At 44.2% G+C, this 24,637-nt stretch overlaps 1 protein-coding gene across 1 annotated transcript in view; it reads right to left on the bottom strand.

Annotated features, from left to right (window-relative positions):
- The window catches only part of LOC147727723 (uncharacterized), a 170,769-nt gene extending 149,315 nt beyond the window's left edge, over window positions 1-21,454 (bottom strand). The window contains exon 1 of the mRNA XM_086961720.1: window positions 21,268-21,454. Within this exon, the coding sequence (XP_086817846.1) occupies window positions 21,268-21,366 (99 nt within the window). The 5' untranslated portion in view covers window positions 21,367-21,454. The remainder of the gene's footprint in view (window positions 1-21,267) is intronic.
- Between the last annotated feature and the right edge of the window lie 3,183 nt (window positions 21,455-24,637).

Genomic DNA, 24,637 nt, shown 5'->3' with positions numbered 1-24,637 from the left:
TGATTCTCAGTTAATCATCTCAGTGGCCAAACAACCTGAGGATACTGCTGCCAGGTTCCATTGATGCCTTTTAGAGACCCTGACCTGGATGAACCAGGGCTACCTAAAAATCAATACAGACAAAACGTAAGTTATGGAATTTGGACCAGGACAATCCCTGTGGAACTCTGCATGGTGGCCAGCATGTGCAGGGGAATGCCCCAAGCCGGTGCCTAAAGTTAGAAATCTGGGGATAATTTTTGATAGTCAGCTCAATTTTTCAGCACAAGTAAACAGCCTTACCTCTTCCTGCTTTTTCCTTTTAAAAAAATTGAGAAAAATGTTCTCTTTCATTGGCCAGGCTCTGCAAAAGACAGTGGTAGTGGGCCTTCTGCTGTCGAAACTAGACAATTGTAATGCGCTGCTTCTGGGAATTGATAAAGCCCAGAATAACAAATTACAGTCCTTGCAAAATGCAGCTGATAGGTTGTTGCTGAATATTCCCAAAGGCAGTTCTACGTCAGAGGGAATTAGAGCCCTCCATTGGCTCCCTATACAGCAAAGGGTGGAGTTCAAGGCCTTATGCACTGTCCATAAAGTGCTCTACGGGGAAAGGGCCAAGGATATGCAGAGACTATTCAGTCCCTATATTCTAGCTAGGACATTAAGATCCAGTAATGCCTGCCTCATGCAAGTAGAGAAAATCAGATGGGGTGGAATAACATTCTCCCATCGTGCAGCTAAGTTATGGAATAAGCTGCCACCTACCTTGCGACTGCAGCCCAATCATCGAATTTTTAGGAAGATCTTAAAAACTCTGCTGTTCTCACAAGTATAGTTTGACATCTAGGTGATATCCCCTCACTTACACTAGCGCCAAGACGCTGTTGCATTTGTGCGCTTTATAAATGTGTATCCTATCCTATCCTATCCTATGACACTATACAATACTCTACTCCACTGTATGACACTCCACTCTAGCACACACTATGCAATTCCCTTTACGCCACTACGCCCCACTTTAATCTACTCTATTTTATTATACACAACTCCACTCTACTCCACTGTTCTCCACTACTCCACTGTATGCTAGTCTGCTCTGCACCGCTCTACTCCACGCAACAACATTCTGTATTTCTTTACTCTACCACACAATACTCTACTTTATAGCACTCCACTGTACATCAGTGTACTCTAGTCTATGTGACTATATGGCACTCTAGTTTACTCTGAGGCACTGTACAACACTCTACACCACTGAACGACACTCTACGCAACTCCTTCTATGCTACCCCACTCAACTCTTATTGTACGCAGAGTACACCATTCCACTCTACACAACTCTATGGGACTCAACTCTACCAAATTGTACCACACTCCACTATACTCCACACTACTCCACTGTGCAACACTCTAATCGACCATGTGGCACTTCACTCTATGGCACTTTCCAAGACTCTACAACACACCAGACTAATCCACTGTGCAACACACAACTCCTCTCTAAGTCACTTTACTCCACTGTCTGCTATGCGCAGCCACTCTGCACTACTCCACTCTACTCTACAACATAACACTCCGCTCTATGATAATATACTCCATTGTACCCTACGCCACTCCTCTTGAATCCACTTCACTCTACTCTATTATATGATACTTTGCCCTTCTCTACGCTACTGTTCCATGCTCCACTTTTCACCGCTCCACTGTACAACACTCTCCTCCACTCTAAGTAACTCCACTCCTCAAAACTATACTAAACTCTATGCCCATCTAGGAGTCTCTACTCCACTCTATCCCTGTACACTCAACTGTACAACTCTGGACACCACTCTATCTCGCTAGACTCCACAGTGCAACGCTGTACTCGGCACCAAGAGACTGTACAAATCTTTACGACACAGCACTCCACTGTACTATATGCTACGCCACTGCATTGTGCTTACTCCACTGTACTCCACGCTACTCTACTCTATGACACTCCACTGAACAACAGTCTCCTCCACTGTACTGTACAACACTCCATACAACAACACTTCATTGAACAACACTGTTCTGAATGATTTGAAACACATTTTTATTTAAAGTTGGTTATAGTTAGGAAAACTTCATTTATTCTTTCTATATAAACCAAACTTAAATTATCCTTTGCATTTTGAATTTACACACCACCTTTAAATTACTAAAACTTTATTTCTTCTTTTCAAACAAATCAAACTTAAACTACACAAACATTAAAACATATTAAGTTACAGTTTTACGGCAGGGCACGGAGGCCAATCTATGCACAACTCCTTTATTGTCCTCATACACAGCAGCAACAAATTAGTAGAATTAGAGTAGAACATCTCAAAGAATTCTTGAATTCTTTAGAACATGCATATAACTATAGAACTTGCAGCCATCGTCCTTTTGTTGCTGCTTATACACGGATAAGTACATCTTTCAGTTACTTACAATGGTGTATGAGAGAGGTGTATATGATTAGGAAAAAGGTATGAATTACTTTCATTTGGAAGTAGTTGTGTTTATCAGAATTACTAAAGCTGGGTAGCTTAAAATGTGTCCTATTGATAGTGTGGAACTAGAAAATGATTAAAGTGAATGAACTCAGCAGGACTTACAAGCCTAGAAGGACAGGGTAAAGAATGTGCGGCGCACGGATTTTATCATTTTTGTCAGAAGAGAAGGAATCATTTAATTTCATTGAGAGGAGCGTTTTTAAAGTAATTTGGAGGTTCATAGGTAAAATGCATTTGTGAGAGAGAAGTTATTTTGCACAAAGTTAAGTTTGTGGTTTAACGTGTTCGCAAGACAAGGATTTGAACAAGGACTAGTTTTTGGTGTAGTGGTGATTGCCATTACTTTATTTGAAAATCAGGCTTACCGGTTGATAGTGGCACTTGGTAGGTCACGCTAAAAAGAGGAAGTTATCGTGAAGCCGTGTATATGTGTCTAAGCACCGAATGGACATGTGGAGCCGAACAAGCAGCAGCCCCAAAGCGAGTCGCAGAAGCTAATGCGGCTTGTGCGTCAATAGAAATTTGGCAGGAAGGGGCCACGGTGCATGTATGCATGCGGCGGGCAGTTTGACAAATTGAGAAACATAGTATAGGCAACATTGGAATAAAGGTGGCCATGTTTTAGGTTAAGACGATCGCAATTTGAGAAGATCATTTACATAAACAAAGGCAAATTCAGTCAGCTGTGAGAGGGAACAGCTGAGGAGTGTCAGAGGAAGGGTAGATAATGTTTTAACAAGTTAAGTTCTTTAAAAAGGAGCAAGTTGGAGAAAATGTATTAGAAGGAAAGATGGGGAACATACGGAGAAGGTGTTTGGTGACTAGGCTGAGAGGATGGATAGAAAGATTGATAGTAGTGAAGAGAGGCATTTTAAGGAAAAGGCAGTTCAGAAAAATATAGAAGAGGAGAAATGTTGGTCTACGGAGAGTTTGAGCCAGTAGCCAGTGGTTTGACTGTTTGAAGTACAAAAAGGGTTAAAAAAAGGAAGCATTGGGAGGTGCCTAAAGAAAAGCCAAGGTTCAGGGCGTCAGGCAGAAGATGAAGGAAATGCTATAAAGGCAAAAGTGAATACTATAAAGGCAAAAGTTAAGTGCCATAATGTAGTGGCATATGATGGTCATCTTCAAGTGTAGATGTGTAATTGACATGCTGTAACGACCGGATTCTCAGGACAGGCAGCTCACCAATCGTGGCTAACCCAGTCGTCACGTAACAACACTCTTCTCAGGCCACTATTTACAAGATATCTAGAATACTCACCTGAGAAATTGAAAAGAAGCTATTTACAAGCCTGTACAATCAAAGATACCACTAACATCTAATGGATTCCATATCTTATCCTATAGTTACCTCACTTTATCGCTATATTTATAGTCCCGTAAGACTGTCTCTATCTTTATAGTCCCGTAAGACTGTCTCTATCTTTATAGTCCCGTAAGACTGTCTCTATCTTTATAGTCCCGTAAGACTGTACCTTTAACGTCACCCGACGATATTTTTATCTTACCTTTATCTTTATCTTATCTTTAACGTCACCCGACGATATCTTTATAGTCTCGCGACTGTCTATGCTATGTGGGGTAGCTCTATCAACAATTTGGGCATTCCTGCTTAGGAGCCGATTTCCCTTCACCAGAGAGGAATCACCCATCTCTCTGTCAGCAAAAAGGGGCCCGACCTTCCTCCACAGAAACTAAGGGCCAATTATATGTTCTGTCTTGCAACCATCCTTGATCCTGAGTAGTGTACCTAGTTATCAACAGTTACCCGCAAGTGGGGGTGTCTCCCAGCCCTCTATACATCAGCATCTGGTTAAAAAGGAACCCTTTAATCTCTCTCAGAGACAATAAACAAACATAATTTGACTGGGGTCTCTTTATTACAATGACAAGGATCTAAATGACTAATGCTCTATATAGTGCAATGATAGCATTTAATCATCAACACATACATTTATATAAAGAACTGAAAAGTAAAGATGGTTAATTATGGCATACAAATAGATAGCTGAAAGAAAAGTGATAAATTGTGACAAATAGATAGCTGAAACAAAAAGTGATTAATTGTGAACAGACATAATAGAAACATTTTAAGAACACCTCACCCTATTAAGAAGGGTCCAGCTCTCTGTCCCTCTCTGGTGGAATTAGGACTCTCTCCATCACCATGGCACCACCACCAACGGACCAACTTCTGCTGTCTGTTCCTCTCTCTCTGGTGAAATCAGGACTCTCTCTCTCTCCTGCACCATCACCAACGTGCTAACTTCACTCCACTGGTTCAACTGCTCCGAAAGCTCCAACTGGTAGCTCCAACTCTTCCATCTGACTGGCAACTGCTTCTTCATTGACTGACAGCTTCACCTACTCAAATCCATCTGACCTCTCTCTTCAGTTCCATCTGATCTCTCCACTGCTGTAAACCATCTGACCACTCTCTTCAGTTCCAAAAACCATCTGACCGCTCTCTTCAGTTCCAAAAACCATCCGACAACTCTGCCTCTCTGCACTTTGATAATATAGAGTGCTCTCTAACCATGGAAATTTCCAACAGAAAGCTGCCTCCCACCTAATTCCTGTGCCAGCTCCAAGGCTCTCTGCGCAACCGCAGTGGCCACTTGCATGTTGCGTCTGGACCCAAGAGACAAACACATTCCTTCGATAAGAACCAGTTTCCACTGGCTCCCCTCTAGCACATAACAGGCTTAACTCTAAACATCACCTTTACCCTGCAAGTGCCTCAGTCAGCAGAGGCAAGACAAAGATGGCTGCTCTCTAGTTTAGGCCTCTAGGCCCGAAAAGAGGCAAAGAAGGCACAGAATCATGCCAAAGCCAATAGGCAAACCCTACAAATAGGCTGAAATAAAGGATTCATAGCAATATATTGAGATGGCATGCCAAAGACAATAGGCAAACCCTGCAAATAGGCTGAAATAAAGGACTCATAGCAATATACTGAGATGGCAGTGGACTACTAGTCATCACTAATGCAAATAGGGCAAATTATCCTGTCGTTACACATGCTCATCAGATCTGGATGAGACAGAGGATGAGAGTGAAAAGATTAGGAAGAGGATGTTCGGTCATAAGAGAATAAGGATGGAAATAGGTGACTTTGTAGATCCTCTTGAAGAAGAGATGTTCGATCCGCTTTTAATACAACACACCTTGTCACCCCAGGGGTTGCCAGCTGAGCAGCTGGCTCAGTATGTCTCTTATTGGATATGCAGGGACATTCCTAAAGAGGTAAGGACAAGACTTTGTTTAGAGTCTCCAAGACCAACCCTGCAAATGAAACTGGCGTATACTCCAGAGTTGGATCCTAAGATGTTGTGTTTCCTCAATAAAACAGGCTGAGACCCTAGGAAAAGGTTGGATAAGGGTCTGAAGGTGTGCCCGGATAGGCTTTTGGACTTTTTATGACCCCTTACAAAGGTTTTTGATTTGTGCGAAGAGAGGCATACTAATAACAGAGAGGTAGATGTGTTTGAGTTACAACAATGGGTCCAGTGGGCAATCTGCCTTTGGGCAATACAAATGTGGCCTTTTAATGAAAATAGACCCCCAAGCTAGCGGAATTGTCAAACAAAGAATGTGGAATGGAGAATAATGGGATGTTGTTTGGTAAAGAGTTCGTCCAGATATGTGGGCACTTTTAATTCTTTACATATGGTCCAGAAGGACATGCGTCAGGTTTTTGGTGAGGCCGAAAGAATGCTGGGTCGATTTCCCGCGGACAAGGGATCACTCATGGATCTTTCTCAAAAGGTTTCAGACCTTATGGATATGGGTATAGGTCGGAACAAGGAGGATTTTATCCACAGAGGCAGAGAACAATATTACGTGAATCACGGAGTGAGAGAAGAATAAGAGGTAGAACAGGTGAATTTAAGGAACAACCTTACATGTATCCATGTAGAACTGGGTGGCAGACAAGCTCAGTTTGTTTCAAGATGGAGAGAAATTATGCAGGATCCTTGGGTGTTGAGGACTCTTCAGGGATATCACACAGATTTTATAGGGGTCCCCTGCAGGAATTTTGTCCAAGGCTACTACGTTTTTCAAAAGAACAGGAGAGGTTGGGGTCTCAGGATGTAAAGGATCTTATTGTGAAAGGGGCCAGAGAGAGGGCAGAAGAGAGTCCAACATATTTTATAAGCAATAGCTTCTTAGCTGAAAAAAAGGACAAAGGGATGAGACATGTAATACATCTGAGAGAGGTAAACAATTGGGTGTATTACAATCATTTCAAGATAAAGGCATACACATGTTGAGGGTTTGTTAAGGAAAGGAGATTGGTTAACAAGGTTGGATTTAAAGGATGTTTACTTAACATTTCCAGTGTGTGTAGAACACAGGAATTACCTACAGTTCAGGTGGAAAGGGATGCAAAGGAGATTCAAATGTCTACCATTTGAGCTCAAGTCAGCACTGTGGTGTTTAACGAGGGCCATGAGACCAGTGATGGCATGGTTGAGATCAAGGTGAGTATGGTCGATGTTGTATTTGGACGATGTGTTGATCATGGCGGAAAAGAGAGTAATGGCATTGGAGCAGACGGAACTGGCTTGCGGATGTTGGAGGATTTAGGCTTTGTGGTAAACAGGGAGAAATCTTGTTTGAAACCGGCCCAGGAGGTGATTTTTTGTAGGTTCCGATACAGAATTTAGAGGGAAGGTAAAGAAGATACGCAAAGAATTGAAGAGGGTAAATCAAACAGTTTGGATTTCTTTGTGTCAGATAGTGAGGTTGTTGGGACTTCTATCAGCAATGATACAGGTGATTATTCTGGCACCCCTACATTACAGGGCTCTTCAGAGTTTGAAAGGGTATAATTTGTGCATGGGGCGGTAGTATTCCCAAAAGACAGAGATGAGTCAGGAGGCGATGCAGGAGATGAACTGGTGGTTACAGAATATGGAGCCATGGAAAGGAAGGGCTATTTTTGGGGAAGTCTCAGAGGTAGTGATAGAGTCGGATGCAAGTCTGGACGGATGGGGAGCCAGGTGCGGATCAGTGACAACAGGAAGGCGTTGGTAGAAATCAGAGAGGGAAATGCATATCAATTGTTTGGAGTTGCTGGCTGGGTCATTCGCAGTGTGGAGTTTTGTAAAGGATCAGATGAAATGTTGGGTTCCGATGAAGATGGACAATGTTTAAGCAGTTCATTATGTGAACAAGTTGGGGGTCCTCAATCAAGGGGATTAGCAGAGTTGGCAAAGGAGTTTTGGGGTTTTTGCTTGGACAGGGAGATTATGCTACAGGCTCAGCATAATCCAGGGAAGTACAATGTAGAGGTGGACTGGAATTCAAGGAATCTAAGAGATGCGAGCAATTGGAGGTTGAACAGGGAAATTATGTCCTTTGGAGTTGGATCTGTTTGCAGACAGTTTGAATGTGCAGATACATAAATTCTACATTTGGAGGCCGGATGCGGAGGTACTCGAGGTAGATGTGTTTCTTCAGGGCTGGAAGAAAGGGAGGCTGTATACGTTTCCTCTTTTCTCTGTGATTCAGAGAGTGCTCAGGAAGATCAGGAGAGAGAGGGTGGAGTTGGTGTTGGTCACTTAGTTCCGGCAGTCATAGGTTTGGTTTCCAGCTGTGAGGAGTCTGTTGATAGACGATGGAGTGTTGTTACAATGTTTTCCACAGTAGCTTGTGGATGCCCAAGGCAGTTGCCACGAGTTGGTAGTAAAAGGACAGTTGGTTCTGATGGGATGTTTGATTTCAGGAGAGTGTGGCAGGTGTCTGGGTTATCGGAGGAGGTTTCAGAACTTATTAAGGAGTCCTGGGCATCAGGCGCACAGAAAGGTATGGAGAAGAAGAACTAGTTGGTGTGCTACAAGTGCTTTGGATCCCGTATCAGCACCTGTAGTGGAGGTGGTGAATCATTTGACAGATCGGTTTAGGAAAGGTTTAGCTTACAACTCAGTGAATTTGAGAAGGTCAGGTATTTCCGCAGGTCATGGGTTGGTGGATGGGATTCCAGTAGGACAATATGTTTTTGTGAAAAGTATAGTTAAGGGTGTTTGATTGGAGGTACCTCATAGGCGAGGTATACGTCTTTGTAGGATGTGTTGCAGGGGTTGAAGGAAGTAGAAAAATGCAGTAATAATGAGTTTTTTTTGTTAGAATTTTTGTCTTGGAATATGGCGATCTTATTGTGGTTGGTGTCTTTTCGGAGAGTTTATGATACAAAGGGCCTTGGAGGTGATCTCTAGGAATTTTCAGTCTGAGGGTGTGTGTTTTGATTTACGGAAGCATACTAAGACTATGTCTAGGATGATTTTCTATCCAAGGATGGAGGGACATAAACCATTTGCGTGTGGTGCGTTGTCTGAAAGAGTATGAGAAAAGAACTGTGGGGTTGAGAGAGCAAGGATGTTCACAGTTGCTAATTTCTTTTAGACAACCATTCAGAGCAGTGTCTGCACCTACTTTGGCAAGATGAGTTAAAGAGGTAATGAAACTAGTAGTAATTAATGTGAGTGTTTAGGTCTCGCCTACGCAGCGCGCATGTGCTACATAGGAAAAAGACCTTTAGGAATGGATTCGCTTTTTCAGGCAAAAACGTGCACGAGTTGCATTGCCTTGAATGGCAACGCGAGCACGTTTGGAGATTCCCTTGCGGGAGCAAGCAGCGCCATGTGTTAGCAATTATCGCGCTCGATCCTGCAAGGTAAGCGCTGCGTGTCCCTGCTCTTGGCTGCACTCCCCCCACCCCTCCCACTTGTTACTTTTAGTTTCACAGGCTGTACAATATGGTAGCTCCTAAACAAAGAAACAAGTGACAAGTTATCCTGGAAGAAATAAAATGACTGGATGATTTCTGGCATTTTACATTGCGTGCAATTTAATACCCTGAAAACATGTTTGCTGAAATTTGCCCTTCAAATCCTTTTCAGATTCATGGGTGTAAGGTGTCTGAAACAGCAACACATGTACTGGTCTCTTCATTCCACCAAATTTCTAGAGGTCCAAGGAGTGAGGAGAAGGCAGCATGGCACAAGGGGTCATGGCTGTGACTGTGGGTGGAGGAATTCAGAGCAAAAGGTTTGCCAAAATAGGGACCCACAAAATTGCATTGTGATATGAGGAACTTTGCACTAAAAGAAACTCTTGCAGTTTATCTGGGCGAAACACCACTATTACAGTGAGTACAAATTATTTGGAAGACTATCTAGAAAGAGCAATCCGGTTTATTAAAAACTTTGCTCTGAATGTATTTTTTGTAAGCATGAAACTCGCCATTAAGCATACTTGGCGTTCATTTCGCACCTGCAAGAATGACCGATTTTAGTTTATTTACAACAACTTATACCATTAGTAGTGTAATCGGCAAACTATAAACTGATTTTTAAAATCCGAAATTGTGTCGGCATTCTGAAGTTTCATGCTGTGAATGCTTGCAATGAGGTTTGAGGGGCAAAACATTATCTGCTAATAATACTTAAAAACATACCAAGTAGAAAGCCAGCACCAGGTTTCATTAGGATTCTGTGCTTTAAGAGGGAGGAACAGCGTTTATGTAAGCCACATAAGCCCTTCAATTCAATCAACTTTTAATACAAACACTAACTTCCGTACGGGGGCTTTATAACTTACTGCTAAATTCAAAACCACAAGTTTCAGGTATTAGATCAAAACTTTCCTTTTTTAACCCATGGATGGCAAATTGCCTTTGTCACATTATTTAAATGTATCCTCACAAACCACCCGTTCACAAATAAATTCATACCCACTGTTGTGGAGTCATCAACTAACCCTATGGGTAAGAAATCAAAGAACCGGTTTACCAAAGGGACTGAAACCACCGTAAAACACGAATACCCCAATTAGATCCCCATTCCTTCAGTAACCTTGGTAGACCGCCATAGCCTGTAGCTGGGTGGTGTGCTGGGTCTTGCACTTAAGTTTTGTTTATGTGCTTGAAGAGACAGCCGAGTTCGCTAACAGTGGGAGAGAGCTCTGAAGCGTACTGCAAAATCATATGCTTGGTAAAAGTTACATGCAAATATTTTCAATAATGTAGCTGTATCTCACGTAAAAATCCTTTTTGGGGTAGTTGTGCTCTGACTTCCTTTGTAAACCTGTGCCACTCAGCTCTCTTCTTTTTTCTTTACCTGCATTATTTTTTTCTGCTGACTCAGCAGTTTGCGAGCCCAATTTGGGTGCCATTAGAGTGGAACGGACGAGACTGCATATAAAAAAGCACCACTCACTAGTGTTAGCTCAGAGGCCACTTCATTAAAAAACAAGATCTGGAATAGCAAATAGGTCTCGCCTTTGGGACCTTATAAGTGCTTAGCCATGCAACAGTTGATGTTGTTGCACCAAAGATATTGTGCTGCATAACTAAATTCTTATAAGGTCCCAAAAGCTAGACCTTTTGGCTATGCCAATGCTTCTTTGGAGTGCATTCTGCAAGAGGGGCTATGGAAAGTAAAGCTTTTTTGTCAGGTGGCAGTCTAAGCAGTATTATGAAGGCAGCTGATTGGTCAAATGAATCTACGTTTAAAAGTTTTTATTTTAGACTCCGGACACGGTAGGAGAGGGAGTGGGGCCCAATGAGGACATAGACTGGGAGGCGGTGTTGATGCACCCCAGAGAGGTCACTATAAAAGCGAGCCTTCGCTTCATCGAACTCAGATACTACACCATATTTACTGTGACAGGGACAGGTTGCACAAGATGGGTAGGGCGGAATCTCCATTCTGTTTGACTTGCATAATGGCCAAGGGCGACTTTTTCCATACAGTATGGTCCCGAGATACAGTTGTACTGGACACAGTACTGGACACAGGTCTTCGAAGTACTGGGTGCAGCCCTGGGGGTGACAATGCCGATGGACCCCAAGTTTGCGATACTTGGGATATCAAGTGAGGTAGACATCACCAAAACTCACCTACTTTTTATCTCCTTGGGACTGGCGGTCGACAAGAGGGATATAGCCAGGAAGTAGGGGGTTGCCGCCAAGCCGACCATTTAGGAATGGACGAGGGGGATGGACACATATATGACGGCTGAACAAACCACCTATCGTAGTAGAGGATGCCCCAAAGAAATTTACAGGCTGTGTAGTGGGGTCAGTGGGACACTGGCCCCATCCTTGTATGCACACTGTATTCCCTCTGTGGTGGCAGAGGTTTCCACAAATACTTTCAAGACCAATTTATACTTATGGTTCTTTATTCATAATTTTTCTTGAGTTTGTTATATGCATTTTGTTAATAGATTCATCCTTAGTGTATTATAGTACAATCCTTATGCGTATCCAATGCATTTCGGGGTATAATGCACCCCTTCATCAGGGAAAGGACTCTTAGGTTAATGCATGCGGTCCTCCTTTCTTAGTCGCTGGTTCTGGCGAAATTTACCAAATCTGGGGCCCATGGAGGAGATACTTTGGACTCGACAGGGGCGACAACACACAACCACCGAATACACAGAACACGCAAGGGACGTTGACGTAATGCCCAGTTATACACGGCCCGGGCGACCTTCAATGAGACCCATTTACCACCCCTACTGGACTCCAAATGATGATCCATGAACAGAATGATTAAATACTGATGGTGAATCTTAATTTATATAAATCGAGGGGGGGGTTAGGGTAGGGGAATAGCCTCAATGTTGAAGATACTGTTTGTATTGATATGCGATTGACTCCTGCATCTGTACTATGTGACAACTGTATTTATTTTAAACCTGTGGAAAATGCAGTACAAAAAGTAGTAGATGAACTTTTAACATGCATAATATTGGCCTCCATGCCTTGCTGTGAAATGCAGATTTTCCACAGTCTTAATGGGAGGAAAATCATGATTTTATTAAAGACCCAAAGGCTAATATTATCCCTCCCTATATTTTGACCAACGCTTTTGATGAGTTTGATTTTGTTAAGGTAAAAGCGTTGGAGAAGATCGTTGGCGAGAATGGAAAAGGAGCTCTGCAAGACTTCTACCTATGACCAGGAATGAGGCCCAGACCTGCTAGTCTCCATGCTGGGTGAGGGGACATCACCCTGGGAAACCAAGACCACCTGCCCTGGAGCACCTGCCTCTTTGCCAAGAGCAGTGTACCCTGTGATGAAGAGAAAAGAGTTTTAGAGACTGAGGTCCAGAGGGGAGCCAGCCGTGTGGACTCCCGTTGTGAGGTGTGAAAAGATGGTTGCAGCACAGATCGTGTTGTTGCGGGTATGCAGATCCTAGTTGGGAACCCCCGTAAGCCAGGAGGGGGCTGCCGTGACCTGAGCTGTGTAAGGAGAGCTGTGTGGCAAGTGCTAGGCCCGCACAGCCTTGTTGCGGTGACCCCATATGGGAACCAAAACTGGCCCTGGCAAAGTGCTCGGCCGGCCCCCCTCTCCCCACTCGGGGGGGTTGGAGGTGCCGCCAAGTGCTTTGCTAGGGCCGGTTTTCGGACGATTTTGCAGCTATGCTCCAAAAACGGCGCTGTAACAAAATCTGCCCCAGGGGCTCAAACCGGCCCCCACCCTTGCGGCGCACCGGGGGATTGCCCGGTGCCCGCTATGGCCAGTCCGGGCCTGGTCACAGTTGAACTTACTGGGCCAGGAGCACGAGACTTGTGATCTGCCTTTTTTTCAGGAGGGGCTGGCTTAGTGATACTTAGAAGAGACTGCACAAGGATGATAGTAATTTTGCAACCCTGTATACCAGGAAGGGCTTCTGGTGTCACTGTGGCCAAGAGTTCAGGTCGTTTCCCAGGCGGAAAGATTGCGGCTGTGACCAGCGAATCAAGCCTGCAAACTGAGACCTGCACGTTACTGATTCCCCGAGGACTGCAAGGATGCCACCAGAGCAGTGAATAATAAATGAGCCGCTCTGGCCGCTCATTTTTTTATACACTTTTTCTTTTTATCATTTTTTTTTTGTGGGTGTTCTGATGCCCACCTGGGACAACCATGTGCTTAGTTTTCATTGAGAGCCACGGCGGGAGCCCCAGGGCCCCTGTGGACCTAGCTGGCATCCATTGTGTGTACATTAGGAAAAAGCCCCAGGGGATGGGGTTCCTGGGGCCTGAAGAGGCTTAGGAAGTGGGATCACATGCCCCCTCCCTTTTAAATATGTATAAGACCGGGGAATGGGATCTGTAGGCTGCAACAAGGCTTGGGGAGGGGGACTGCACGTCGATCCCCTTTTTAATTGATTCGCCCTTGGTGATGGGGTCCCAAGGAACTGTAGAAGGCTCAGGTGGGGCTCATGCCCACCTCTTTTAAATCCATTGCACTGCTACCCAGGCCCTGGCCCTGGCCCTGGCCCACCCTGGGTAGGGGGGGGGGGGGGGGGGGGGTATATTTTGAAAGCGCATGAGCCTGCCTTTCTTTTTTAAAGTTTACAGTGGATTCGCGGATCCACCACAAACATATCTTTTTAGGTCTTGCTGAGCCAACGCATGTGCTGCTCTGCGAGACAATTAGTGTGTAAGCTTTTAAAAGTTCTACTACACGCTTTTGGCTGGCATAGAGCATGCGGTTACGCGCACAATGACGAGCAGAGGCGCCATATGGCTTTTCTCTCTCGTCATGGTGCGCGCACACCACTCGCCAGCCTGCATGGTTTTTTTTTATTTCCTTTTTGCGCGCGCACACAACTCCCGGTCGCGGCCGCACGTCTTGCTCGCGATCACTTTCGCGCGCACCATTTGCTTGTTGTGGGTAAGTAGCAAATATTCATGGGCATTATTTTATTATTATTATTATTAGGGCATTTACTTTCAGGAATTTTGTGGCCATCTACTCCTCTGTTTCCTCGAGGCAAATCTTGGTGTTGGAAGTCACTAATTAAGCAAATCTTAATTCAAAATAGATCATGTACAAATGTATCATGGTCGGGTGTTCATGCTGAAGAAAAGAGTTAATTAACATTCTTCAGGGTACTTCACCAGCTTCAAAAACGTCTACTTTTCCAGACCTTGTCAACCACCTCATCTACGTTTTTACATTTCGAGAACTACCACAAACCTTCTGATTTGCTACAGGGCCAATAATATATTGAATTTTAAAAGTACTGTCCTATGTATACGCTGTTATTGAGCTCTACCACTACAGTGTATCATATGATTTTTATTTCCTTTCCTGGCCGTAAAGAACATCACGTTTTGAGGGCATCATTCTTTCTGTCCTAGAGATGCCGGTCACAATACAATATGCCAGAGTCAGACTCTGGGGGTGATTGATTTGGGGCGGGGGCATCTGTAAGCAGGGGACTCCTTAGAAACGGTGGCAGCAGTTCTTTAAGGATGCATGTTTATTGCAGTAGTCAAGGAAACCATTAATCTGTGTGCATGAGAGGCTTCCAGCGCTGCCTGCTTTCGGTTCCCGAGCCCTACATGTCACTGCCTTCGGCCCCTGCATCGGGGACTGCTGGTTCTCCGTATGCCATGCCATGCATTGCTTCCTTTATGAATCGAGTCACAGCTGTCTCTCCTAACAGCAGTCATGGTTGATTGGCCTCTTTGAGGACGTTGAGGCGTTGCCCCCTATATTTGTGCCCCCATCTTCAGTACTAAACTAAAAACTCCAGCAATTATTTATTTTCCTGGCCAGGGTGTCAGCTTTTTTCAGTCGCTGTCCAGTTGTTAGGTGCCAGAAGAATGTGGGAGGGGCTACATAGCCTTAATGTTACATAGATGTACCAGCCATGCACTCTTCAAGGTGACAGTGTGCATGTCAGGCAGATTGGGGCGACTAGCTGAGGTTGTGGATCTGAGCATGTCAAATTGAACTGTATTTTGCTGTGGCCAGCCCGACACATGCAGTTCAATCTTCTGCAATCAACAATGTCAGGTAGCCCAATTGGCATTTCACACCTGGTGCATGTCCAGTTTTGTGTAAAATACAAAGGGAGTGAGGTTAGTAATAATATGGTATAGAGTTTACCTCAGCAAGCAGTGCCCGGGGCCTCTGCATCTGGGAGCGTCAGCCCTGCTGTGAAGGGGTGGAGAAGCACCCGCTGAATACACACTGAAATGCAGGTTTTAAGGTTACACCATCCTCTTGCTTTAATTTTCGAGCAGCGGCTGGGGATTTCCACTCTGGCTGGACTCGCACCTATGCCTTGATTTTACTGCAAGCCATTCCTGTACGCCAAGCCACTTAGGCGAGTTATTCCTCTCGCTTATTCCTGTGCTTCCACGATTGTAGAACAATGCATGTGCATACATTCTCGTCGATCTACTAAACCCAGGTGGAGTTAGTGCCCCACTTCTGTGAACTCTCTGCTTTGTTAATTTTGGCAACTTTAGATTGGGGATCTGGGGAGGGGATGTAGTCTTAGGGCTAGAGCTGCCGACTTGAAAACTGGAGAAGCAGGTTCAAGCTTCGGCGTCGGCTCAGCATCCTGTGATTCTGAGCAAATCACTTAATCTCTCTGTGCCTTTCAAAATATGAATGTGTCCTCGTGTAACACAAATGGTGCTCATGTAAAGCGCTCCAATACCTCTGGGTCAAGTTCGTGCTATATAAATCTGCAACAACAAAAAACAAGCATTAGCATAGCCAATAGGTCTCGCCTTTGGGACCTTATAAGTGTTTGGCCATGCAACACTAGATGTTGTTGCACCAAGGATATTGTGCTAGATAACAAAGCACTTATAAGGTCCCAAAGGCGAGACGTTTTGGCTATGTCAATGCTTGTTTAAATATGTTCTTGGCCCCAGGGGGTTCCTCTGATATTGCCTCATACAATGAGTCCTTTTGTGTACAATTATCAGGTTTGATCCTGTCTGAAGGCGTTGAAGAAGATTCTTACAACACCAGCAGAGGGCATTACAGAAAAACACATCCAATGAAAGGAACAAGGACTATTACGTTTTGCAAGCTCCAACAACCATGCTCACTGTCCTGTTCCAGGACCCATCATAACCTGAAGAACCCAAATGCCAGGTTTCTCCACACATGTGAAGCATTAAATTAGATCCTACTCTCCACCATAGTGGCAGTGACAGTGAAGAGCATCCCAAAAATTACCAATCACATTACATTCCATAAGCAGTCAGGCCATCCCCACCATATAAGATGCTACGATCTAGGGCTTGGTGCTCCACCGGGTTCTTAGGTTAGAGAGGTAGAGTGGGGAAGTAAGCCACACGCAAGTGCCCTTGAATCTCTGCTCCAAGTTCACCATGACCAGGTGGTGAAGGCCTAGCAGGACATATCGTAAGCCATCACCATGCGCTAGCGCCCCCCAATAACTGTTCTGCCTCCTGTAATTATTTGACCTACAAGTTAGGGCATCCATACCAAAAAATAAACACTGATGCCTCAGACATACCAAGGACATAGTTTCCTCGAAAGGGCTGGTTGCCCCAACACTAATCGCCAAACTGGAAAGGACTCCAGGACACGAAGACCATTGTGTTTATCTTTCAAGCAAGCGGACGATCTTACCAAGACAGTGACTTTATGAAACACAAGCCTGGCTATCGTCCATCAAAATGATCACTCTGGCCTCCTGATGAGTATTCCGCTAGCTGTAAACTTGATTTACCCACCCAGAAGTGTCCAATGAGTGACTTGACAGTGGGGCATAGACAGACCAGCAGCAGCCCAGAAGCAGCCCCAAACAGCCCATTTCCAACCACTTGGAGAAACAGCCAAAGAGCTGCTCTATTGAAGGATGTCAAATCGTAGGTAGCCCTATTGTTGTGTTCAATTTTAGATTCCGAATGAATTTCCAGATTCTTGCCCTTATATAGGTACGATTCACATTGCCCTTATATAGGCATAGAAATCCAGTACTTATTTAGGCATAAGCCATTCTACCCGAATACAAGCATGGCTACTTCCATCCGTTCATCTACGTCACAACGATTTCTTGGAAAACCAGTCTATTAAGCTGAAGGGACTTCCCATAGCCTGGATAATGATTTCTCCAAGAAACTCATTATTATGCATGAACATTTATTCCTTAGGGGTTCGTTCATGACGTTCCTATGCCCGACTCTTACGTCAATACTGGCATTCCTTAGCACCTTCAAGGTATAAATATACCTTCACTTGCTATGGCAAAGCACGGTGTGGTTCAGTGCAGTTCGACTACCTACTTGCACGACGCAGCTCGCTAGAGCAAGGGCCGAAGGAAGCCAACTCTCAGGCTGACGCACTGACTAGACGCTGTCATCCTCCTGCCGAGAATCCAGCTCCAGTGTTTCTGACTCCCCTTGCGGGGTATAGGGAAATCGAGTCCTGTGTAAGAGAACTCTACTGATCAGAACTTGGCGATAAGGGGTCACCTGATTGGTCGCACTAAAAGAGCAGTTTAGGGAAGTAATAGTGTTACGCTCTAGCCCCCACAGAGGCACCGCCCAACCTCTCTGTAAACAATCAATTAATCCAATTGGGAAGGAGCGTAAAAGTAATACAATGAGTATACAATAACTTCTATTCGCAATAACACTTCTCCAAAAAACTTCTTCTGTATTGTTCCAATGTTCTTTTTATTCTTATTGATCCAATTGGGAAGGAGCGTAAAAGTAATACAATGAGTATACAATAACTTCTATTCGCAATAACATTTCTCCAAAAAACGTCTTCTGTATTGTTCCAATGTTCTTTTTATTCTTATTGATTCCAATGTTCTTTTTATTCTTACTGTGTAAGAGATACCAACCTCTCTCATTCTACGGTATGGAACTGATTAGAACCTAGAGAAACCTTTGGAAATTCTTGGCAAAACTAAACCTAAGCTACGACAGCACCTACTTCTTCCCTCGTACTAGACCTAGGTTAGGTACATTGGGGTAGGGGTATTTTAAAAGCAAGAGTTGAGAATTTTAGCCTGTGTTATTTATGTAGATATTTTTATATATGTCATACCAACAGACAATGCTATTAGAGTATTATTTTATATTACTGTTCACGCTGTATGCATTATACTTCGCATTCTGTCTAACGATTGTAGCAGTTCATATCTCTTGCATGAGAAATAAGACTGTTCAATAAACCGCTTTTATTGAAACGCCAGTCTCTCTATTTCTATGCAACTCTGTAGAAACGAAGCATGCCCGATTGACTGAGTGAAATAGTTATCTATTGTTTCCGCGACTGAAGATATCGTTCAGGTTCTAGGGGAACAAAGTTGTCATGTTTATGCGGTTGTCAGAGACTAATCCCTTCTTGTTTATTCGAGAAAGTTTCTAGTGACCTCTCAGTAAGCTAGCACACACACATTTAAGTTTAGTATACTCAATAGAGACATACTGACCTCAGTCCTATGTCAAATCTATAGTGTATATTATTCCAATGCGTAGAGCCTACTGGGAATATAGGAACTACACTACACTATGGGAGTTTCCAGAATCTTGCAATGTGCCAGGCAGTCTCCTAGTTTCTCAAAAGCAGCCTATGGAAATAAAGCATCTAGACGAATGCTATTATTAGTTGTTCCAACAATTGTCTAACTCCAGTATTGCTCCATGCCTGATGAAGGATTGCAACAGCTGGGGAAAGACCGGAGACTGTCCAGTGTATGTGCTCGTAATTATTTAGGTCGAGCCTAGGCAGCGCGCATGTGCTGCCTAGGAAAACGACCTCTTGAAATCAATCTGTACTTTTCACACGCACATGTGTGTCGTTTTTTTGTTGCTTTCTTTCCATTGGTCTTTGCGTGCGAAGGCAGCACGCAAATGGACAAAGGCTGGTGCAAGACCTACCTTTGCCAGGAATTATGCTGCCCACGGCCTGCGCTTACACGCATCAGCGTGCAGTGTGCCATCTGTTTTTCATGTGCTGCGGGGGACACAAGCGCGCACCACTCCCGGGCTTCTTTGAAGTTGTTTTTCAAAGATGCCACGCCTGGCCTGTTGTTTATGGCTCATCCCTCTTTACGCTCGCAGCTGTCTACGTGATTAAGTTGGGGTACTAGTGAAATACATTACTCCCTGCCTCTGGGGATTGTTCAATCGCACCTGGTAGCAAGTCGGTGGGCTCATAAACGAGTGGAGGTGCCGCCTACCGAGAGGGCTTTCAGCTGTCCTTTTCTGTTTGTTATATTAGAATTTTTGCACGAATATACTCATTGGTCCTAATGCTCTGTTGCAGCTGCACGTCTTATTGTCTACCCCTTGGAATCACTTGCATGTTTGTATTTGCCATCTATCCAGAAAGCTAGCGATGGAAATAGAGTGGATTCACTGGGTTTAGATGTAGTGTCGGTCGTCATACCTCCCGAAAGATGTTCTAGTCAGCAGTGTGCACCAGTATAATGCTTTCGCTAACATCCTCAAGATAGCTCATCGGGGGCCAAATATTTTTTTTAAAGGGACGCCGCCTAGCTAGGCAATTTGTTTAACCGTAGTCTTGACTTTAGTCTAGTAATACATATTGCTTATAAAATGGGAATAAGAAGGGTGCTGTTTCGAAGTTGTTGTTTCCTCTTCAGAGGTACTTGGGCTGCCTTACTCGATGGAAACTATGCTGATAAACGCCGGCACTCCGTATTTAAAATGTGAAAGGAACGGGCTGCACTTGGAGCGTCCTAGTTACCTGCACACTAATGGTAACAGACACCCAGACTTAACATATGAGGCGTTCCCTGCTTTTAAGTACTGACTGTAAATAAAATTGAACATCTTGTGATTTACTGTGTCAAACATTGGTGGTGGCGGTTTGGAATGTTATTGTTGGCTTGGATGGCTTTGCTGCTGCACCCCATTTTTCAGAGCCTCTGATTGGCGACGGAGGCTACTATTGGAGGCTATCGGTTTAAAGTCCAAGGTGTTCTAGATCTGATCAGTGTTCCTGTAGGACAAGGCTTTCACCATCACTACATTGCAGGTGACCAGAAACCCCTCAAGTGAATCATTCCTTGCTAGTGTACACTTCAGTACCGTGGCCTTCCAGGGAGAAGAATGAGCAGTGCTCAGACATGCAAGGGATGCCGAGAGATTCCTACCTAAGGCATATACTGTCTAATAAGTTTCCCTCTCCAAACTACCTCATGCCACCTACTCTTGGGCTACATATATTGCAGGATTCTCCAGCTTGTGGTACCCCAAATTAAATAAAAAAAATTATAGCATATGTGCATTTTTCAGTGTCCTTCCTACTTGTGTATGTATGTGTTGCATGGCTAAACACTTTAAAGGTACAAAGGCGAGACCTATTGGCTTTGCCAATGCTTTTTTATATTGCGTTTACTATCCCTGACGAGTCATTGACATTGAGACATGATAAACTCGCTTGTAGAGTAGAGTCTCCATGTTTCTACTATTTTACCAGTTGAGACTGCTCAGGCTCTGCTCTGCTTGTTAGGGGGTGTAGGTCACCATAACCTTTTGTCACCTTCACGCTCCACGAGGGCTGTCACTCAAATCCATCCTCCAACCGTGTCACAGGACCTGTTAACCAATTAAAAGGGATTTGGGGCGGGGTGGTATTTCCCACTCCACACACCATCCAATTCGTGTGGCTGTGTCCTTCATGCTGCAGCAGTGATACACCACGCAACAAAACAAAAACCTCGACATCAACGCATGTTAACATGTAATCACGGAGTTGTCTCCTCCCAGGTTGCTTTCACCCTTCTCTCCACACACAACCTGTTCGCAACAGTGACGAGAAGTGCCGCTTACAGTCTTTCAAATGTAGAACCAACTAAATAACGATTTGTATATGGGGGTCACCCTTCAGAGTTGCAATTATGCACAGTACTAGGACAATTATAAAGTTATATCTACCTACTGATTCTTACATATGTTGGGGACAGACGTTATAACTCTTTACTCGCAGGTTAACTTACTTACGCACCTTATCTGATACCTGCTGGGACATTCCTCTCCTGCGTGTAACTGTATTTTCCGGGTCGGAGGTCAGTGCGTGAGCCGTGTCTAAGCAGCGGGTGAGCATCAGGAATCAATCAGCCCGGCTCACAGCTCTCCCGGTTGAGGCTGCTTTGAGGGATAGAGTTAAGGAGATGTTGGTTTTGACACAACACGGAGCATGCTCAGAATGCAAAAAGCCTTGCGTCACTGAACCTGCTCACACGACGCGCGTCTCCACATTGAGCGCGCGCAGTTCATTTTTTGTGAGTTATTGAGTGCTTTGTGAGGACGGTAGATCACCGGCGCTAGGGTTGCCACCTTCCCCAGAGAACAAGCATTTGCAATGCAATAGGTATCGCATTAGGAAAGTTTGAGCTATTGGTATTGTAAATGACAATTTTTTTATTTATGTTTTGTTTTTGAAATAACGAAATTAATAGCTTTGTCATTTACAATGCCAATAGTTATAACTTTGGCAAATGTGACACCTATAGCATTTGTAATGCAGTATGTGTTGTATTTACGTGACTTACATGTATTGATATTACAAATAACAATGGCTTTTAATTTTTTTCCAATAAATAATACTTAAATAAAAGTTATTGTAATTTATAATGGCACTAGCTTATGTAAATAACTTTTGTGAAGATTATGTTCAGTGTATTTTATTGTGACGAAAATCCAAGAACAGAAGTGAAATATTAACATCTTTTTGTTACATTTGTAATAAAGCTTGAAACATTGAGAGAACATATTTGAACCAGGTGTTGTTGAATGGTTGCACTAATTGGTGCTGTGGTGGCGCTGAGTGATGTTGTGATGGCGAATGAGTGATGCTGTGGCGTTCAGTGATGCTGTGGTAGCGCCTAGTGATGTTGTAGTGCCCATGAGTGATGCTGTGGTGGTGCGGAGTGATGCTGTATGCTAAGCTATGTTTTTTTCACTATCCTATGTTTTGGTTCGTTATGCTATGCTATGTTTTGCTATCCTATGCTTTGAATTGTTATGCTATGCTCTGCTGTGTTTTCTTATGCTATGCTATGTTTTGTTATGCTATGCTATGTTTTGCTATGCTATGCTTTGTTATGCTATGCTTTGTTATGCTATGCTATGTTTTGTTATGCTATGCTATGTTTTGTTGTGTTTTATTATGCTATGCTTTGTTTTATTATGCTATGCTTTGTTTTGCTATGCTATGTTTTGTTATGCTATGCTATGTTTTGTTGTGTTTGGTATGCTATGTTTTGCTATGCTATTATATGTTTTGTTTTGCTATGCTATGTTGTGTTGTGTTTTATTAAGCTATGCTATGTTTTGTTGTGTTTTGCTATGTTTTGTTATGCTATGTGTTGCATTTTGTTATGCTATGTTTTGTTATGTTATGCTATGTTTTGTTTTGCTATCCTGTGCTTTGTTTTGTTATGCTATGCAATGTTTAGTTTTGCTATCCTATGCTTTGTTTTGTTATGCTATGCTATGTTTTGTTGTGTTTTTATGCTATGCTATGCTTTGTTATGCTATGTTTTGTTATACTATGCTAAGCTTTGTTTTGTTATGCTATGCTATGTTGTGTTTTGTTATGCTATGCTATGTTTTGTTGTGGTGTGTTATGCTATGCTATGTTTTGCTATGCAATGCTATGTTTTGTTATGTATGCTATGTTTTGTGGTGTTTTTTTTGCTATGCTATGTTTTGCTATGCTTTGCAATGCTATGTTTTGTTATGTATGCTATGTTTTGTGGTTTTTTTATGCTATGCCATGTTTTGTTGGGTTTTGCTATGTTTTGTTATGCTATGTTTTGTTATGCTATGCTTTGTTTTATGTTATGTTATGCTATGTTTTGTTATGTTATGCTATGTTTTGTTCTGCTATATTTTGTTGTGTTTTGTTATGCTATGCTATGTTTTGTTATACTCTGCTGTTTTGTTTTAATATGCTTTGTTATGTTATGCTATGTTTTGTTATGCTATGTTTTGTTGTATTTTGTTATGCTATGCTATGCTTTGTTGTGTTTTGCTGTGCTATGTTTTGTTTTGTTATGCTATGTTTTGTTTTTCTATCCTATGCTTTGTTCTGTAATGCTATGCTATGTTTTGCTATCCTATGCTTTTTTGTTATGTTATGCTATGCTATGCTGTGTTTTGTTATGCTATGCTATGCTTTGTTATGCTATGCTGGTGAGTGTGTGTGAGGGTGAGTGAGGGTGAGGGCGAGTGAGGGTGAGGGCGTCTGAGGGTGAGGGTGTGTGAGGGTGAGGATGAGGGTGAGGGTTTGTGAGGGTGAGAGGGTGATGGGGTGTATGGGTGAGGGTGTGTGAGTAAGGGGGTGTGAGGGTGAGGGGGTGTGAGGGTGAGGGGATGTGAGGGTGAGGGGGTGAGGGGGTGTGAGGGGTGAGGGGGTGTGAGGGTCAGGGGTGAGGGGGTGTGAGAGTGAGTGAAGCTTTGTGAGGGTTAGAGGGTGAGGGGGTGTGAGGGTGAGTGAGGGTATGTGAGGGTGAGTGAGGGTGTGTAAGGGTGAGGGTGAGGGTGTGTTTGGGTGAGGGGATGTGAAGGTGAAGGGGTGTGAGGGTGAGGGGTGTGAGGGTGAGGGGTTGTGAGGGGGAGGGGGAGGGGTGTGAGGGGGAGGGGGGGTGAGGGGGTGTGAGGTTGAGGGTGTGTGAGGGTGTGTGAGGGTGAGGGGTGCAAGGGTGTGGGGGTGTGAGGGTGAGGGGGTGTTAGGGTGTGTTAGGGGGAGGGTGTGGGGGGGTGAGGGTGTGTGAGGGGGGATGTGGGGTTGTGAGGGTGTGGGATTGTGAGGGTGAGCGGGTGTGAGGGTCTGAGGGTGAGAGGGTGAGGGAGGGTGAGGGTGACAGGGGTGATGGGGTGAGAGAGTGTGAGGGTGAGGGTGAGGGTGTGTGAGGGTATGTGAGGGTGATAGATTATGTAAGGGGGTGTGTGAGGGTGTGAGGGTCAGGGCGTGAGGGTGATGGTGTGAGGGGGAGTGAGGGTGAGAGGGTGTGTCAGAGGGTGTGTGACAGTGTGGGGTGTGAGGGTGAGGGTGGGTGAGAGGGTGTGAGGGTGGGAGAGAGGGTGAGTGAAGGAGTGTGTAAGGATGAGGGGGTGTGAGGGTGAGGGGGGTGAGGGGATGTGAGGGTGAGGGGATCTGAGGGTGAGAGGGTATGTGAGGGTGAGAGGATGAGTGAGGTTGAGGGTGTGTGAGGGTGCGGGTGTGTGAGGGTGAGGATGAGGGGGTGTGAGAGTGAGGGGGTGTGAGGGTGAGGGTGTGTGAGGGTGAGAGGTCGAGTGAGGGTGAGAGGGTTGTGAGAGTGAGAGGGGTAAGGGTGTGAGGGTGAGAGGGTGAGTGAGGGTGGGTGAGG

The sequence above is a fragment of the Lissotriton vulgaris genome, chromosome 3_1 (assembly GCF_964263255.1).
Source record: "Lissotriton vulgaris chromosome 3_1, aLisVul1.2, whole genome shotgun sequence".
Lineage (NCBI taxonomy): Eukaryota > Metazoa > Chordata > Amphibia > Caudata > Salamandridae > Lissotriton > Lissotriton vulgaris.
Note: the sequence above shows the minus strand (reverse complement) of the source record. Positions and strands in the feature narration are given on the sequence as shown.